Genomic DNA, 19965 nt, shown 5'->3' with positions numbered 1-19965 from the left:
GGGCGACCATTCGGGTGTACGTAGCCCCGGCATTTTTGAGTCCGAATGGCATGACTTGATAGCAATACACTCCGTCCGGAGTTAGGAAGGCGGTCTTCTCCTCGTCTGCCGGGTGCATGAATATTTGATGGTACCCTCTGAAGGCATCCATAAAACTGAGCAACGCCGACCCGGCCGTCTCGTCGACTAGCTGGTCGATTCGGGGCAGAGGAAACGGATCCTTTGGGCACGCTTTGTTAAGATCTGTGTAGTCTACACACATTCGCCACGTCGGGGGCTTGGGCACAAGGACCACGTTAGCCAACCATTCCGGGTACTTGACCTCACGGACGTGTCCGGCTGCTAACAGCGTGCTGACTTCTTTCTTCACAAACTCCCTCTGATCGTTGGCCAAGTATCGTTTCTTTTGCACGACCGGCCGGTGCTCCGGGTCTACGGCGAGTCGATGCGATATGACCGATCGATCTACGCCGGGCATATCTTCTGGGCCCCAGGCGAAGACCAGCCGGTGCTCTTGGAGTACTCTCGTGATTTCCCCCTTTAACTTCTCCGAAAGGCCGACTTCCGATTCTCACTCGCCTGCTTGGCTGCGCTGGGTCCACTTCAACTTCCTCTAGCTCGACGGCCGGCTCCGGGCGTGGTATCACTGTTTTCTTAGGGGGCCTCTCGGTGATCTCATGGACCTGCATCCCACGCTTGCCCATACCTCTACATGCCTGCAGATAGCAGTCGCGGGCGACCTTGCGGTCACAACGCACCGTTCCTATTCCGTTCGGCGTGCGGAATTTCAGGCACAAATGTTCGATTGAGATCAGAGCCCCGAGGTCTTCCAAACCCGGGCGGCCGAGTATGTCGTTGTGTGAGCAGGCTAGATCGACCACGATGAACTTCATGCTCAACTGCTGCGCGTTCGGATAGCTGCCGATTTCCACAGGAAGAGTGATGGACCCTTCCGCCTCCACCGAGTCCCCGGTGAAACCGGCGAGAGGGGTGTTCACGGGCCTGAGCTGTTCTCGGGTCAGCCCCATCTTGGTAAAGGTCTCCAGGTACAGTACGTTGACGCTGCTCCCGGTGTCGACCAGGATTCGGCGAACGACCACACCGTTGATGTCCATGGCGATGACCAACGTGTCTCGATGCGGAGTTTCCCCAGCTGGCAGGTCTTTATCGGTGAACACGATGGGCTCCCGACATGTCTTTTTGGAGCTCTCTTCTCGACCATAGACTGTTCCGACATATAGCTGCCGAGCCCAGGCTTTTCGGGTGTTCGCGGAATCGCCGCCTTCTGGCCCACCGACTATCATGTTAATGACCGGCTTCTGCGCCATTGGGCTTCGTCCTCTTCGGAAGCCGGTGCTTGCCTCGGCTGTTTGCTGAGTCGGCGACGGGTCCCTCACCTCCTCGACCGGTCGACCTTCGCTTCCATTGGTTAGGGGGCGGTGTCCCTTGCTGGATGATCCCCTCCATAATCTTCTTTAGATAGTAGCATTCTTCTGTGCTGTGAGTATAAGATTTGTGATAGCGACAATATTTAGAAGTCTTACCCGTATCCTCGTCCGCTGCTCGGTCGTCCATCGGCGGAGGCGGAGGCGGGGCGACCGCCTGTACTTCGCGGACTGGTCGCTCTGGAACCGGTCGATAGGTGTGACGATGGGTCGGTCATACGGTCGCCTGACCTCGGGTCGCCTTACGGCATCCGAACGCCTTTCTCTCGTTTCCACCCGCGTCCTTTTTCCGCTGGCGGACCCACCGACCTCGCGCTGCCGTTTATTCTTCATGGCCTGCTCTGTGTTGGCCCTCTTATTGGCCATCTGGACAGCCTCCGCGTATGTCGCCGGGCGGTTGTCCCTTAGATCTCGATACAGCTGTCCGGATCGCAAAGATTCAATGAAGAAGGTGAGCGCTGTTTGGTCCTCCACCTCTTCTATCGACTGGATCTCCTTCTGCCAGCGAGCAAGATAGGCTTTCAAGGACTCGCCTTCATCCTGACGGATGTCGCCTAAGTGCGTCAGGTCCTTCTGTGGCTTGATGTTAGCGGCGTAGTGGCTCATGAAGCGGTCTGCCAGTTCTTCAAAGCTGTGGATCGACCCTGGGGGCTGACTTACAAGCCATCTTTGGGCGGGCCCCTTCAGCGTAGGCAAGAAGGCACGGCACATGACCGGATCCCGCACTCCTAGGACTTGCATCTTAGCTTGGTAACTCAATAGATGTTCTCGCGGGTCGCCTGATCCGTCGAATGTGGCTTGCTCCGGGAACTTAAAGTCGTTCGGTATCTTAAAGGCCATAACCTCGTCTGAGAAGGGTAAGGCGGTCAGCAACGTACGTCCTGGAGATTTGGTTTTTCCTTCCATCCGCTCTTTCAGGCTTCGTACCTCCTGTACTAGGTTAGCCACTTCGATCCTCTCCCGGGTGCGATTTCCCGTGGATTCCGTGCTTTCACCGACCTCAGATTCAGCCGGTTGGACGGGGTTGCGGGGAGGTTGCTCCACACGACGAGTCTCAGTCCTGGCTCTTTTGGTTCGGCTCTTCTCTCGTGCAGCTTGTCGGTCGCGGGCGACTAATGGGGCACGACTGGGCTCCTTTCGGCCTAATCGCTCCCTCGCCGACCGACGTCCGACGCTGGGACCCAGCCAGGAATGAACGGATTGCACCGGTTGGCTTTCTGCCCGTCGGCTCAATTGCCGATTGTCTGGCCTCTGAGGCGGTTGCAACTCGTGTTGCAACTGGCGAGTGATGGACTGTTCTCTCACTCCTAGGCTCGCTTCCGCGCAGGCGCGTCCGATTGCACGCAACTGCTCCGGGGTGAGCTGCACTTGAGGTAATTGCGGGCTTCTCAGCGGCGTCGGCGGCGGTGTCGTCTCGTTTTCATGGCTTCGGGCATTTCTTCTATTCAGCTGGTTTCTCAAGTCGGCCTCTCGTCCGTTGTCTTGACGGCTCGACTGTTCCCCGCTTGCAGCCATGTCTGGAGTTGGCCTGATTCAACTATTGTTTCTCGGACTCGCCTCACCCAAGAGGACACGTGACTCTTCGTTTCAATCCCCACAGACGGCGCCAGTGATGGTTTTTGGGTTTTCGGGCCCAAGGAGGTCCAACACAACCTTAAGCTGGTGGATACACCTTTCACAAAAGGGTTTGAGTCTTAGTAAAATATGATGCTTAATAGTACTTGTCTATTCCCTCTCCGGGTTTTTGAATCTGCCTCCTACAAGGGTGGAGGAGCCCTCTTTATAGTGGCTCCTCCTCTACTGACTTAAAGGCTTATTATGGCCGACTTAAAGATTACATTTAATGTGCCGAGCCGTTGGGCGATGTTACGGACTCTGCCAACGGCTCTCTTTGGCTAGTAACTGGCGGACCGAGCCCGGCCTTTAATGCCTCAACGGCTCCTTGTCTTAACTGCGTTGAAGGCTCCCTCAACGGCTCTCTGGACCGAGTCCTCTCCTAGGTCGGGCCTGGGCCGACTCCTCGTCCCCGTTTGGCATTGGGCCGTCCTTCCGGTCTCTGAACTGGGCCTCCCTCTTTGGACCTGGGCCGAGTCCTGGACTCGGCCCATGCATTCTTTCTGGGCCTCTTTTCTTGGGCCGGGGTTCTCACCCCATCACTTGTATTCATGGTTCGCGTAAGGAATCATGTGGTATGTTTGGAATACATGTTAATATTCCATCTCCATTATATTTTATTGCATCATTATATTACATGTTTTACATGTCATTTATAAAAAGTGATTGTTAATTAAAATACTTAAACCATTCGCGTAAATTGAAAATCGTATTCTAAAAAAATCATTATAATTACATTACATGTTCATCATATATATAAAATTGAAAAAATACAGAGAAATAACCATTTATCTTCTTATTAATATTATTATCCACCTTCAATTCCAAACCAGCCTTCCATTCCCTGTGAAAGCTTCACCTCCATCTCCAAAGTAGAAGAACAAATTAAAGTCTATTAGCTAGGGGTATTACAGGGCTTGTTGAGGGTACCTATCAAGGCAATCGAGCCAAGGATTAAACCTGGAAAGCTTCCCATCAGCTTCACGCAGCGCCACCCACACGGCGCTGTTGCACTTAAACCCCGACCCCAACGCCAGTTGCCATACCCGATTTCCAGGTTTCACCTTCTCCTTCGCCTCCAAATACGCCAGCTCGTACCATATGCTGCTGCTACAAGTGTTCCCGAAGCGATGCAACGTCGCCCGGGACGCCTCCATGTTCTGCTCGCTGAGCCTCAGGTTCCTCTTCAGCTCGTCCAGCAACATCTTGCTCGCCGCGTTTATGCAGAAGTGCTCGAAAGCGATGGTGTAGTCCGGGATGTATGGCTTGGTTTTAGCTCCGAATAGCTTTCTCCGGATTAGGGTTTGGAAGAAGTATAACTGCTCCGTTAAAGGGAGGACTAGTGGCCCTAGTGTTGTGATGTTTGCCTTGAGAGCTTCTCCTCCTACTTCTACCAAATCTTTGCTGATTTTCAATCCCTTTATGCGTTCAACATCTTCTTCTTGGTAGATAGACCTGCACAATAATATATGCATGCATATATAATTTGACTACTCATCAGAATGTGCAGTTTAACTATTAGTACTGTGGGGCGATAGCCGGTACATGAAGGGTTATGTTCAACAATTGATGGTAGAGTAACTATATAAAAAAATAAAATTTTGCTTCCACTATGAGCTATAACTTTTGATGGACTGGTAATTGAAAAAAAGAATTAAGACTAGCAGACATGGGACAAGGGTGTTGGAGGTACCTCTTTTTTTTTTTTTGGAATAAGGGTCAAATAAGCCACTGAACTGCACACAATAATGCAATTAGGCCACTGAACCTAAAAAATCTACAATTGGGTCCCTAAACTAATCAATTTCATTCAATTTGTCCATTTCTCAGGTTTCTCAAGTTGCTAATAGGTTACCCCTCCACCTAGGATGCATATGTGGCATTTTAAAAAAAAATTATTTTTAAATTCTATTTTTTGAACACCTTAAATTAGTTTTTTTAATGTTTAATAAATAAAAACTAAAATAATTTGTTTTTTTTTTTGAAAATAAAATCCAAGCCTTGTACGACTTAACAAATTATTTTATTTTCAAAAAAAAAAATAATTTTATTTATTAAACATTAAAAAAACTGATTTAAAAATAAATTATTTTAGTTTTTATTTATTAAATATTAAAAAAACTAATTTAAAAATAATTTTTTTTTTAAAAAAAATGACACATATACATCCTAGGTGGAGGGGTAACTTGTTAGTAACTTGAGAAACTTGAAAAATGCACAAATTGAATGAAATTGGTTAGTTTAGGGACTCAATTATAAATTTTTTAAGTTCAGTGGTCTAATTGCATTCTCGTGTACAGTTCAGTGGTCTATTTGACCCTTATTCTCTTTTTTTTTTGAAAATGTATTGGTCAATACTCTCAACCCGCACCTGCTAGAGTGCTAGTGTTAAATGCATAGTTTTTTCTTTTCAATTACCAGTATGTTAAAATTATAGCTTGTGCAAAAACATGTTAAGCTAGGAGGTGTGGGCTGGGGTGCTGGCAGATACTTTCATTTAGTTAAGATAAAAGATATTATTAGTCACGAAGTCGCTCTCTCATATAGGAGGTTATGAATTCGAGCCTCAATAGAACAATTTTAACAATAGTTATTATGTAATTATGAACAAATACTGCATTGTAGCAGAATCAATAGTATTAAAAAAAAATGACATTATTATATTCATAGATTTGTGAATTTAGGGTGGTAGCTATAGGTGAAGAAACAAACCTAAAAGCACGGTCTTTTGCGCCTTGATGAGTACGGACAATATGTTGAAGGCGGTACTTTGCGTGGCGGTAGTCGCGGCGGCGGTTAGAGAGGAGGACGGCGGAGCAGCCGGTACGGAAGAAGCAATTAGGGATGAGCATGGAGCGGTGGTTGCCGGAGTACCAAGTGGCGCTCACTATTTCGGTACTGACCACCAAAGCGTAGCGGTTGGGGTTTGCTCGGAGGATGTCACGTGCCAAGTCCAAGGCGATGATCCCGGCGCTACAACCCATCCCGCCCAGATTCGTACTTACAATGTTCCTCTTCATCTTGTAGTGGTTTATGATCATCGCCGACAGCGACGGCGTCGGGTTAAACGTGTTGCAATTCACGACCAAGATTCCGATGTCTCTCGCCCTTATTCTTGTCTTCTCCAACACTTTGTCGATTGCCTCGAAAATGAGCTGCGACGCCTCGCCTCGAATGTTGTTCAGCTTCTTAATCTTTTCTGGGCATCCAATGGACTTGGGGATATACGTCTCGTCTCCAATTCCTGAAGATTCCAGCATTCTCTTTAGATATTCTAAGTTTTTTTCGTCAAATGTTCCTGATTTTCGGGCAATGTCTATGAATTGATCCTTTGTCACCTGCCACACAATATAATGTAAAAGAAACCATATATAAATAAACTATAAGCGTTGAGAAAATATTACTTTTGGTCCCCTAACATATTACATATGAATCACATTTGGTTCTTGGCTATTAAAATTTTCTAATTACATGCATGACTATGTAATTTGTATTACATTTGATCTTGTTGTCTAATTTTCAGGTCAACTATTGTCGGGAGTGCTCCTTCCGGAAAGAGCACTGCATTTGCTTCTTCCGGAAGGATCATTTGTGGAAGAGCATTATTGCATTTGCTTATTTCAGAAGGAGCACTTTCGATAATAGTTGGCCAGAAAATTGAACCGTAGAACCAAATGTGATACAAATTACATAGTCATACACTTAATTAAAAACTTTTACAGGGCGTTTGGTTAGGAGGGGAAAATTAAAGAGGACAAGAATAAAGTAGTAATTTAAATTACATTGTTTGGTAGAGATTAATATAATGATTGAGAATTGAAATAGAATAAGTGAATAAATACTAAAATGTCCTTGTATAATACTAATATAATACTAAGAGGAAGGGTAAAATAGTCATTTACGATTGAATTACAATTCCATGGTGGGAGGGAATTGCAATTCCCTCCCATCAAACCATGGAATTGTAATTCCATATAATTTAATAGGAACGGAATTACAATTTCATCTTATCAAACACCCATTAATAATTAAAGACCAAATGTGATTCACGTGTAATAGTCAAGGGACAAAAAATGAAATTTATTCATAAGCTAATTAAGATGATGAGTATTATATTGAACCTGATATAACTAACCCAAAAGTAAAATAATATACATGAATGTATTTGGTGTAAAATGTGCTATAATAGATTTTTCTTAATAAATGAAATATAGTAAGTAATTAATATAGTGATCTTGAATTCACCTTAAGATCATCACTTGGTTTGCAGCATGCAAAGTCAACAAGGTAAATAGGCATTGGCTTAGACATGAAGTAAATGGAGAGAGTAAAACCAAGCAAACCCAAAAGGGACATATTGACAACACCAAAATCAGGCCCTCCACTATTTTCCCATATCTTTCCCCACACCTTTTCACCCCTCATAACACTCCCCACCTCCACGCCGAACACCACCGTGAGGAGCGGCACCGTGGCGGCCAAGCACAACCAGTTGTTTATGACGTAATAATACCCTAATTTTACGTACTTTAATTTCACCGACTGTACGAAATCGGGCAGCCGCCGGCGAACCCTTACCGAGAATGTTAGGGCGCCGGCGTCCGGCCCCGACGGCTCAATGCCACGGTTGATGATCTCGGTTGAAAGAAGGTGGTGTTCTTCTTTGGCCATGTTTAATTTTGAGGTTTTCTTTTGGAAGTTTTAATGTTACATGAAAAATAAAAATAAGGTATTTAGTGAGGTATTTATGGGTAAAGAAATTATTTATTTTATGCCAAGAAAATGCAATGAGGAGTGGAGTCCGTAAGAAATTAACAAAGCTAAGTGCGGTTATGAGGTACTTTTTGTGTGTGTTGAGAAAGATGTAGAGTGTAGGGAAGAATAAGGTTAGATTTCTTCATTTTTTTTGGACAATTTATATATACTGATTTATTTTTACATGATTTTTTATTAACTAGAATTATACGGTGAATATTATTTAGAGTATACATTTGAGTAGTACATACGGTTTTTTTTTTTTTTTTTTTTTTTTTAAATCAAAGAATAACATTGAATGAAAGTAGTTAGGCCAAATTCATAATATTTGTGCTTGAAACTATCATACACGTACACTATTCATATGAAGAATTATATATATACTTGCAAAACCAATGAAGAATTAATTGTTAACAGTGTTATAAACTAAGTAACTAACACGACTATGTTTAACATACGTGAGAAGTATAGGGACATGATGAATCGCCCCCAAGATAAATTTGTATATGTATTTAGAGAGCATAACAGAATTACAATCTCAAAAATAATCTTACTAAAAGATTGTTTTTCATGGTTGGGGCGGGGGGTCTTTGGGTTCTAGTTCGCCCTCCTTAGTCACTTCAATAAATTAAATATTTTTTGAAGATGTTTTAAGTGAGTGGGTGACACGACAGTGAGAACCATTACTCTATTAGTAAGCATTTTAGAGATCCTCTTTCTACGTACAAACAAATTAATATTAAAATATTTTATCTTTAATTAAAGTAAAATAAAAATTATTTAATGTTCTTCAACAATATTCTTTTTGATATTCCTTACAATTTTTAAACATTTTTTGCAATAATATTTCAAATTTTAATTGTTTTAATTTACCTTCATATTCTTTAAAAGTACAAATTAAAATCAACATTTTTTTTTAAAGTTATATTGTGAACCACAAATATTATAGTTTCATTACATTCTACTTATTTATAATCTCCTTAATCAACCAAATGCTTAATCCTAGCATCTTTAAGCCAAGGTTCAAAACCCTACATATATAAAGTTTGTTCCTTCATCACTAACACCATTAAATCTTAATGAAGCATAGACCAAAAATAAGAAAAGTGAAAAAAAAAAAAATAGAGAGCAAAAAAATGTGTATTTTTTTTTATCCCCATTATTTTATATATATATATATATATATATATATATATATATATATATATATATATATATATATATATATATATATATATATATATATATATATATATATATATATATTGTTGGAAAAATTAGCTTAAAATGGCATAAAATGGCATATTAAGTGGCTATTTTGTGGTACAATTATCAGTGGGGTCCACTTCCGATTTGGGTCGGGTCAAAGTGGATTCGGGTTCTTCGTAGTGAGACGAAGAGATTGATATATTGTACGCTCAAAACGGATAATGGGTGAATGAGATATTGATTCTCAAAGTAGACCCATTTAAGTTGGGAAATGAAGGGAAAATGTAGGACTTTGTCCCACATTGGTTTGGAAACAAGATTTGCCCCCCTTATATACATGAGCTCTTTTCAAGCTTGTAGAATTGTATAGCATAGAGGCTCTCTCGCGCGGGGGGGGGGGGGGGGGGGGGTTGCAAATCAAAATCCAACTAGAGGACATCAAAAAGGTTTGAAATCAAGCCCGAGCTCGCGTGCGCCGGCACCTGCGGGCACGAATGTCGTCCGAAAATGGGTTGGCCTTGCGGGCTAAGTTATGCACACGAGAGATGTACTCTCGTGTTGACTGGTCCGTGTGCTCTCGTGTGAACCTGCAACCCAACGGGTTTCGGCCAGAACCGAACCGAGAGCACAGTGCACACGAGAGATGTACTCTCGTGTTGACTGGTCCGTGTGCTCTCGTGTGAACCTGCAACCCAACGGTCTGAAACCCGAAAGTGCAGAAGATTAAACTCATCTGTTACGGAATTAATACTGTTTTAATTCCAATTTTAAATTCTGAGTTTAATCCCACTTAGTGGGTGACCGTTACAGGTGTTATACAATTGGTTTAATACCAATTAAAGGCCATGTTGAATGCTATCCCTTCCAACATCCCTATATAAGGAGAGGTAGAGCAGTAGCTTTTGAAAATAGTACACGAAACTAAGGAATTCCAGTAGCTTTCAGCTTCAAAACTTCTGCCTCTACTCTCTTCTTTGCCAATCTGTGTTCCAGCTTTGCTTTGTTTGCCGGGTTCCTTGTTTAGGTGCTTAAACAAGGAATCGTAGCACGTTTTATCCTGGGAAACCTAGGCTACAACGCTCCTAGCACTTGTGGGAGGTAGCAAATAAGGTTTTAAGGAAAAGAACCTTGTGTTCGAACTCGTGCTAAATCTATACCCAAACACTCAACCTTTTCCTTCCCAATTTTCTGTTTTCCCATATAATATTAATCTTTCCGTAGGATTATTATTATTTTTGGGAATTTTCAACCATATTACCCAACAATCTTAAAACCTTATTTCCGTTTCCCGTTGGTTGTTAATCTCTAATTTCCTAGAAGAAATGGAGAATCCAGTTTTGCCAGCTCTCGGGGAGGAAAATGTTGTTGAGAACAACAATGGTGGGAATGGCAATAATGTTGCTAATTGCCAAGCTACACCAGTGAACATTGGTTCACAAGATGGTGGGAGCACCGAGGGATATATTCCCATGACTCGGGTACCTACGGTACCGAGTGGTTCGGCCGAAAGACCGGAGAAATTCACCGGTATTGGATCGAATTTCAAAAGGTGGCAACAAAAGATGTTGTTCTACCTAGCAACTCTCGGCTTGGCGAGATTTTTGACCGAGAAGGTTCCCGAACTAAGGGAACAGGATGCCCAATCCGTGATGGCAGTTGGCTACTGGAAGGATTCGGACTTCCTATGCCGAAACTACATCCTAAATGGATTGTGTGATGCGTTATACGATGTATATCGCAAGATTGGCACAGCGAAAGCGCTGTGGGAAGCTTTGGATCATAAATACCGAAGTGAGGATGCCGGCGCAAAGAAATTTGTGGTTGGCCGATTCCTTGACTTCAAAATGGTTGATTCCAAAACCGTGCTAAGTCAGGTTGAAGATTTACAACTAATCTTTGATGAAATCCGTGACGAAGGCATGACGTTGAGTGAAGCCTTCCTAGTAGGATCTGTTATCCACTTGCTGCCTCCAGGGTGGAAGGACTTCAAGAATTACCTTAAGCATAAGCGAAAGGAAATGAACCTGGAGGACCTGATCCAGCGACTCCGAATTGAGGAGGGGAACAGGACGAATGATGGAAGAAATTCTGTCACTATTGGTGCTAAAGCCAATGTTGTGGAGCATGCTAAGAACTCCAAAAAGAACAAGAAGGACAAGCAAAAGCTAAGTCCGAAAGGAGGCATTACCAAGAAGAAATTTCATGGAAAATGCTTCAATTGTGGCAAAACTGGCCACAAGTCCTCTGAGTGCAAAGTTCCAAAGAAGAAGAACAAGAGTTCTGAAGCCAACATGGTTGAGGAAAGCAATCAGAAGGAGGTCGAGATTAGCCTTTCGGCTATGGTGACCGAGGTGAACCTCGTGGACTCTAACCCACGAGAGTGGTTCATCGACACTGGTGCAACAAGGCACTTGTGTTGCAACCGAGAAGTGTTCAACACCTTTGAGACCGTTGAGGGCGAGAAGGTTTGGATGGGAAACTCTGCTCAGTCTGCTGTGGAAGGCGTGGGCAAGGTGGTTCTGAAGATGACTTCCGGGAAGGAACTGACGTTGAACAACGTGCTGTATGTTCCAGAGCTGAGGAAGAATCTGGTGTCTGGCTCACTGTTGAACAAGCATGGCTTTCGCATGGTGTTCGAGTCAGACAAGGTTGTTTTGTCTAAGTTAGGGATGTTTGTAGGCAAAGGTTATGTAACTGATGGGCTTTTTAAGCTCAATGTAATGCCTATTATCATGAATAAGAGCAAAGTTAATTCTGTTTACTTGCTTGAGTCTTCCAATTTGTGGCATGGTAGACTAGGTCACGTTAATTATAATTCTATACGTAGATTAATTAACATGGACCATATTCCTAATTTTCAAATTAACACAAATAACAAATGTGAAATTTGTGTTGAGGCAAAATTAACAAAAGTACCTTTCAAATCGGTTGAAAGGGAAACTGAACCACTAGAATTAATCCATAGTGATTTGTGCGATTTTAGATCGATACAAACGAGAGGTGGTAATAAATATTTTATCACGTTTATCGACGATAGCACACGTTATTGCTATGTGTATTTGCTTAAAAGCAAAGACGAAGCCTTGGAAAAATTCATTCTCTATAAGAATGAAGTTGAAAACCAACTTAATTGTAAGATTAAGAAAGTTAAAAGCGATCGAGGTGGTGAGTACGAAGCACCTATTGGTGACTTCTGTGCGAGTGTAGGTATAATACACGAGCGTACTGCACCTTACTCACCTCAATCGAACGGTGTTGCCGAACGAAAGAATCGTACATTGAAAGATATGATGAATGCGATGCTTATAAGTTCGGGCCTACCTCAAGACGCGTGGGGTGAGGCTATTTTGACAAGTAATTACCTTTTAAATAAGGTACCCCACAAGAAGCTTGATAAGACTCCTTATGAGCTGTGGAACGGTAGGAAACCTTCCTACCAATACCTGAAAGTGTGGGGGTGTCTTGCCAAAGTTTTGGTGCCAACACCTAAGAAAGTAAAGATAGGTCCTAAGACGGTGGACTGTATCTTTATTGGCTATGCACATAATAGTAGTGCTTATCGGTTCTTAGTACACGAGTCCCATAATCCGGACGTACACGAGAACACGATAATAGAATCAAGGAATGCATCTTTCTTTGAAAATGTATTTCCTTGTAGGTCCAATGAGGGACTGAGTTCGTCAAAACGAACGTTTGACGAAGCTATAGATAATGATAGTGGGGAATCCGAGAGAGAACCCGAGCTCGAGCCGAGACGCAGTAAGCGGGCGAGAGTTGGAAAATCATTTGGTCCTGATTTTCTAACTTACTTGTTGGAGTACGATTCGAGTACTCTAACTTGTTTATTAGAAAATGAACCCGATTTTCTATCTTGTTTGATAGAAAACGAGCCTCGAACGTATGGAGAAGCCGTGACTTCTACAGAAGGACCAATGTGGAAAGAGGCTATTAAAAGTGAAGTGGATTCTATTTTACAGAATCACACTTGGGAACTTGTTGATCTTCCTCCGGGTAGTAAACCCTTAGGATCCAAGTGGGTCTTTAAAAGGAAGATGAAACCCGATGGTTCCATCGAGAAGTATAAGGCTAGGCTTGTAATCAAGGGTTACAGGCAACGCGAGGGCCTTGATTACTTCGACACGTATTCTCCCGTGACGAGAATAAATTCCATTAGAATGATACTTGCTATAGCCGCGCTGCGGAATTTGGAAGTTCATCAAATGGATGTTAAAACCGCTTTCCTAAATGGCGAGTTAGATGAGGAAATCTATATGGAACAACCCGAAGGGTTCGTGGTTCCGGGCCAAGAAAGGAAAGTGTGTAAGTTGGTTAAATCGCTATATGGTTTAAAACAAGCGCCTAAGCAATGGCACGAGAAGTTTGACCATGCGATGTTGACTAATGGATTTAAAATAAACGAAAGTGACAAATGTGTCTACGTTAAAGAAACGATAGACGGTTATGTCATTCTTTGTTTATACGTAGATGACATGCTCATCGTTGGTAGTAACGATCGGATGATCAAGTCTACCAAAAACATGTTAAATGCGAGATTTGACATGAAGGATATGGGTTTGGCTGATTTAATCCTCGGGATTAGAATCATTAGAAGACCTGATGGTCTGGTGTTAAGCCAATCACATTATATTGATAAAATCCTTGAAAAATTTAACAAGGATAATCATCAAGGGACTAGGACGCCATTAGATCGAAGCGTTCATCTAACCAAGAACCACGGGGAGTGTATTTCTCAAGTAGAATATGCTCGGGTTATTGGTAGTTTGATGTATCTAATGAGCTGCACTAGGCCGGATATTGCCTTTGCGGTTAGTAAACTCAGTAGATATACGAGTAACCCCGGTGCCATGCACTGGACGGCAATAGTGAAGGTTCTGAAATACTTAAGGTATACTCGAGACCTTGGACTGCACTATGGGAGATATCCTGCTGTACTTGAAGGGTATAGCGACGCTAGCTGGATATCTGATATTAAGGACTCTAAGTCCACGAGTGGCTATGTGTTTACACTAGCCGGTGCAGCCGTTGCATGGAAATCCTCTAAACAGACCGTGATAGCTAGATCCACGATGGAATCTGAGCTGATAGCCTTGGACAAATGTTGTGAAGAGGCTGAATGGCTACGCCATTTTTTAGAGGATATTCCTAATTGGGAAAGACCTGTACCTCCAATGTGTGTGCATTGCGATAGTCAAGCTGCAATTGGACGAGTACAGAATCATATGTATAATGGTAAGTCTAGACATGTGCGTCGTAGACATAATACCATTAGACAACTTCTCACAACTGGTGTTGTCTCGATTGACTACGTAAAGTCAGAAGACAATATAGCGGATCCGCTAACCAAAGGGTTATGTAGAGTAGCTGTGGAGAAGTTGAGACGAGGAATGGGTCTAAAGCCCTTGGTATAAGTTCTATAGTGGACACCCAACCTAGCTGGCACCTAGGTTCAATGGGACAACTAAATTATGGAACGGAGCGTGTCACTGTGGGGGTCTCGGATTCCTTACCACTCCTCGTTAGAAACAGTGGCTCCCGTACAAGGTTAGCATGTTAAATGCTTTAGTGATTCGAATGTCGGTTGACATATGTGAGTATGCGGGATACTCGGGAAAGAATCACCTATGTGAGAGAGAAGTGAGGGTCGCTTCAAAGGAGAATTGACGGGCACAATTCTTCACAAACTCTTGCAGAACCAGGAATGGTGACCCACGACCAAAATGGGCACAATCATGAGAACAAAGCATGGTTGGGAGGTTCCTGTGTGAGATATGTCATCGTCTACACAAAAGGCAGTCGGTTCAAAGACATCGCGTTCTACCGTACAGTCAGTAGAGTAAATGTATCTTCACGAGGGAAGGTTCAAAGGGTGTGACCCTACCTATCCTATGCAGGGATCGACCGTTGAACACAGTTGTTTCCGTTTTTAAAACTACCCCGAAAATCAATTTTCATTCATGTGGGGGATTGTTGGAAAAATTAGCTTAAAATGGCATATTAAGTGGCTATTTTGTGGTACAATTATCAGTGGGGTCCACTTCCGATTTGGGTCGGGTCAAAGTGGATTCGGGTTCTTCGTAGTGAGACGAAGAGATTGATATATTGTACGCTCAAAACGGATAATGGGTGAATGAAATATTGATTCTCAAAGTAGACCCATTTAAGTTGGGAAATGAAGGGAAAATGTAGGACTTTGTCCCACATTGGTTTGGAAACAAGATTTGCCCCCCTTATATACATGAGCTCTTTTCAAGCTTGTAGAATTGTATAGCATAGAGGCTCTCTCGCGCGCGCGGGGGGGAGGGGGGGGGGTGCAAATCAAAATCCAACTAGAGGACATAAAAAAGGCTTGAAATCAAGCCCGAGCTCGCGTGCGCCGGCACCTGCGGGCACGAATGTCGTCCGGAAATGGGCTGGCCTTGCGGGCTAAGTTATGCCTAACTTCGGTATCATTTTCCATCTGGGAGTCACTTGTTTCGGCCAGAACCGAACCGAGAGCACCTACTCTCGTGTGTAGCACGAGAGGTTGCGGTGCACCGAGAGCACAACTCTCGTGCATCTGTGACCACGAGAGTAGTGCACTCTCGGGTTGCACCACAGTGCACACGAGAGATGTACTCTCGTGTTGACTGGTCCGTGTGCTCTCGTGTGAACCTGCAACCCAACGGTCTGAAACCCGAAAGTGCAGAAGATTAAACTCATCTGTTACGGAATTAATACTGTTTTAATTCCAATTTTAAATTCTGAGTTTAATCCCACTTAGTGGGTGACCGTTACAAGTGTTATACAATTGGTTTAATACCAATTAAAGGCCATGTTGAATGCTATCCCTTCCAACATCCCTATATAAGGAGAGGTAGAGCAGTAGCTTTTGAAAATAGTACATGAAACTAAGGAATTCCAGTAGCTTTCAGCTTCAAAACTTCTGCCTCTACTCTCTTCTTTGCCAATCTGTGTTCCAGCTTTGCTTTGTTTGCCGGGTTCCTTGTTTAGGTGCTTAAACAAGGAATCGTAGCACGTTTTATCCTGGGAAACTTAGGCTACAACGCTCCTAGCACTTGTGGGAGGTAGCAAATAAGGTTTTAAGGAAAAGAACCTTGTGTTCGAACTCGTGCTAAATCTATACCCAAACACTCAACCTTTTCCTTCCCAATTTTCTGTTTTCCCATATAATATTAATCTTTCCGTAGGATTATTATTATTTTTGGGAATTTTCAACCATATTACCCAACATATATATATATATATATATATATATATATATATATATATATATATATATATATATATATATATATATATATATATATATATATATATATATATATATATATATATATATATATATATATGTAGAGAAAGAGATACATTTTGGTACATGTAGACATCGAATTATAGGCACATTTACATGAATTAGTTTAAATATTTTCTTTTTACCTAGACATATTCTTAAACACCACCACCCCCTTCCCACACGTAAAAGGATAAAATGGAGACAAACATTATTTTTTGTTATATATTTGAAAACAAAAAGAGGAGAAAATGATTGTAGTGTTAAAAAATAGTTTTTAATTTATATATTGTACAATATTGTTCAATAAAATAGGCATAGTTTCTGTCTCAAAAAAGAGTGTCCAAGTGGGTGAAACATAACTATTGTATCTAAAGATTACGAATTTAAATTTTTTCAACACTTATTGGTCAATGGTCGAACTCGTTGCACAAGATCTTTCTAAGTTCTTAGTACGATATTTACCTCTCCTCTGGTGGCCTTAGCCATTGTATCTAAATGTTACAAATTCAATTCTTGTCAAGCTCTTTGCACAGTTTTTTTTTTTTTAAAAAAAAAAAAATATGATTCACATCTTTTTTGTGATTTATGAATTGTTATTAAAAATAAAAATGGGTAGTTTGCAAAGCTTATTTTATACCCCAAAAAAAAAAAAAAAAAAAAAAAAAAAAAAAAAAAAAAAAAAAAAACTGGAAGTGACTCAGTATAGTAGTATCTTGACTATCTTCAAGAGTTGTATATTTGGGACAGAGTTCTACTACATGTACTCTTAAATCTTACTCCTTCAATTTTAGGCGGAAAAATACTTGGTGTACTCCAATTTTAAACTCCCAACTTGTACTCTCTCTCACATGCTCTTGATGTAGAGATTTTTCTGTGGACTCACATGATGAAAATAACCAATCCCGATTTGCCACCTCAGGGAGTAAAAATGAGGGATCGGAATAGAATTTTGGGAGTCTATGTAGTAGAACTCATTTTAGGCGTGAGCTATATTTTTCATGCGGATCCCAATATAAGTGTCTATAATCAAAATTTCATACATGACTATTGTTTTAGTGTCAAAATTCATCATGCCGGTCACTCATTCGTTTTAAGACGTGCCGAAATCTAAAATTTTGAGTGTACTTTCGTCCTTTTCAACTTAAGATCCTATTTCGTTTTGTAATTTATTTTTATTTGTGTAGCTTATTTATTATTTTTTGAAATGAATTATAATAGTAAAGCTGTTCTGTAATTTTAAAAAATTTATTTCATGTATTTGTTTTTTTTTTTTTAATTCGCTGAAGTATTACATTAATATTTGTAAAATTTTAAATTAAATTTAGGTGAGTATATGGTTATTAATCAATACTAAAGTATATTTTTGAATGCAAAATCAATGTTTGTTTTTCTTTTTTTTTTTAATAAAAATAATACAGAGTTGATAATATTATAAATCATCTTATATTTTTTTAAGATGAAAACATAATTTTTTTTTTAAACATGGGTGGTCAACAATAATGTTGCAGCAGCCCAACTGTAAAAGGTCGCAAATTATGCTATGCAACCGAATGCACCATGCGCACGGTGCATATGATGCAAAACGACGTCGTTTTGCTTAAAAACGCGCGTCCAACTTAAAAAAGAAATCAGGTTCGATTCTCGGTAATAGCATTTTTATATATCCATAAATTCATAACTATATATCCATAAATTCATAACTATATATCCACAAATTCATAACTATATATCCACAGTGAATGAATGAAGTAAAAAGCCACAATGAATGAACTAAATATCCACAATGATTGAACTAAATATCCATAAATTCATAACTATATATCCAGAAATTCATAACTATATATCCAAAAGTTCATAACTATATATCCATAAATTCATAACTATATATCCACAGTGAATGGATAAAGTAAATATCTACAATGAATGAACTAAATATCCACAATGAATGAACTAAATATCCATAAATTCATAACTATATATACAGAAATTCATAACTATATATCCACAATAATGTTATTGCCGAGAATCGAACCTGCATTTTTTTTTAAGTGGGACGCGCGTTTTTAGTCAAAACGACGTTGTTTTGCATCGTATGCACCATGCGCATGGTGCATTCGGTTGCACAGCATAACTATTGTAAAAGGTTTAGCCAAACAAAGTGCATGTAATAGGGAAGAGTAATATTAAAAAATAATTTTTATTTATTTATTTGTTACGTTAGCAAACAACAATGTCACTAAATGCTAAGAAATAAGGATAGAGAAACAAACATCATTATTTTTTCATTTCTTTTAACAAACTATAATGAAAAAATGCAGTAAGATCATTTTCAAGTTTTTCGTACTACCATAGTAATAGTAAAAACAAACACCAACAACTACTTTGTAGATTCAGATGTACATTAATTATCACAAAGAAGTGTCAAACATAGTGCATGTAATTGAGAACAATTTATTTTTTTTAAAAAAAAAAACATGAATGGTCACTGGTCAACAATGGTAGATTCAAAGATTGGGTCAAATCTTTGTATGTATCTATAAAATTCACATTGAACACATTCTAGAATTGTCAATATGTAAGGAATCAGTTTGCATAAATCTCCAAATCTAGATGGAACAATTTTACATGCATAATCCATATTCAACAACCATAAGCATATCAAAAAGCTCAATACCAGAAAACTAAGAAAATAGAGGAAACTGAATGAGAATGGATTAAACAAAAAAATAGCAAGAGGAAACAAAGACACTTACCTCTATCAGAATTGGAGAAACCAAAAACACTTTCCTGGCATGCAGGCTAAACATACCAATTTCGTAATTTTGAGACTTCTAAAGAAGAAGAAGAGAATCAAATGTAATATAATCACTTATTTGATACAAATAAATTTTAAGAAAAAAAAAATTATTAGAACTTACTTTTTGGTAGAACTCACAGCTATCAGAAATGATGCAACTGAAAACACTCCTTTGCATATACTGGTGTGGCAAAGACTTTTGAGGAGGGTAATTCAACAGACCATTGTATAATTCAATCATCTCTGCCCCTAACGTCGGAATGCCTGTAAAATACATGGAAACTCAAAATAATCAATAGACAATTGGTTGATTTGCTGGACAATGCGGTGGGCTAATCCAAAAGCTAATAAATATCAGACAACAATTTAATTATCCGGACAAAATTGCTATTACCCAGGGGATAATTTAACTAAGAAGGAAAAATTTGTCAAATTTGTAATTTCCTTAAACATTGATAGCAAGCTTGTCCTAATCTCTCTTTCCTATCTCCATCTATATCGAGTTGGTTTAACTAAGGAATGCAGATGATGGAAGAACACAGAGTAGAGACAGAGTTTTGATAGTATCGCTTCTGCTAGTATAGTAGTATCTGGACTATCTTCAGGAATTATGTATTTGGGACAGAGTTTTACTATATGTATTTTCAAATCTTACTCCTCCAATTTAACTTTTTAATGTGACAAGTTTTGATAAGCTATTTTTTTCATATGCGTCTTAATATAAATGTTTATATCAAAGTTTTGTATGTATAAATAAAAATTATTTCATGGAAATAAAAATAATATTTTCCTTTCAACATTTGGACATGTAAAAATGTGCAAATACGGTTGAG

The 19965-nt window shown here is 40.4% G+C and overlaps 2 protein-coding genes across 2 annotated transcripts; both read right to left on the bottom strand.

The window, feature by feature from the left end:
• Positions 1-323: 323 nt before the first annotated feature.
• On the bottom strand, positions 324-2186 carry LOC109168362. The gene is made up of 2 exons (XM_019317374.1): positions 1609-2186; positions 324-1449 (listed from the first exon to the last, which is right to left on the bottom strand). Exons 1-2 carry the CDS (start codon positions 2184-2186, stop codon positions 324-326), a joined length of 1704 nt encoding a protein of 567 aa, XP_019172919.1.
• Positions 2187-3760: 1574 nt separating this feature from the next.
• On the bottom strand, positions 3761-7770 carry LOC109168352 (3-ketoacyl-CoA synthase 10-like). The gene is made up of 3 exons (XM_019317366.1): positions 7305-7770; positions 5772-6397; positions 3761-4514 (listed from the first exon to the last, which is right to left on the bottom strand). Exons 1-3 carry the CDS (start codon positions 7728-7730, stop codon positions 3968-3970), a joined length of 1599 nt encoding a protein of 532 aa, XP_019172911.1. The 5' UTR covers positions 7731-7770; the 3' UTR covers positions 3761-3967.
• Between the last annotated feature and the right edge of the window lie 12195 nt (positions 7771-19965).

Source organism: Ipomoea nil, unplaced genomic scaffold (genome assembly GCF_001879475.1).
Source record: "Ipomoea nil cultivar Tokyo-kokei standard unplaced genomic scaffold, Asagao_1.1 scaffold3197, whole genome shotgun sequence".
Taxonomy (NCBI): Eukaryota; Viridiplantae; Streptophyta; class Magnoliopsida; order Solanales; family Convolvulaceae; genus Ipomoea; species Ipomoea nil.
The sequence above is the reverse complement of the archived record's forward strand: the minus strand, read 5'-3'. Positions and strand labels throughout refer to the sequence as shown.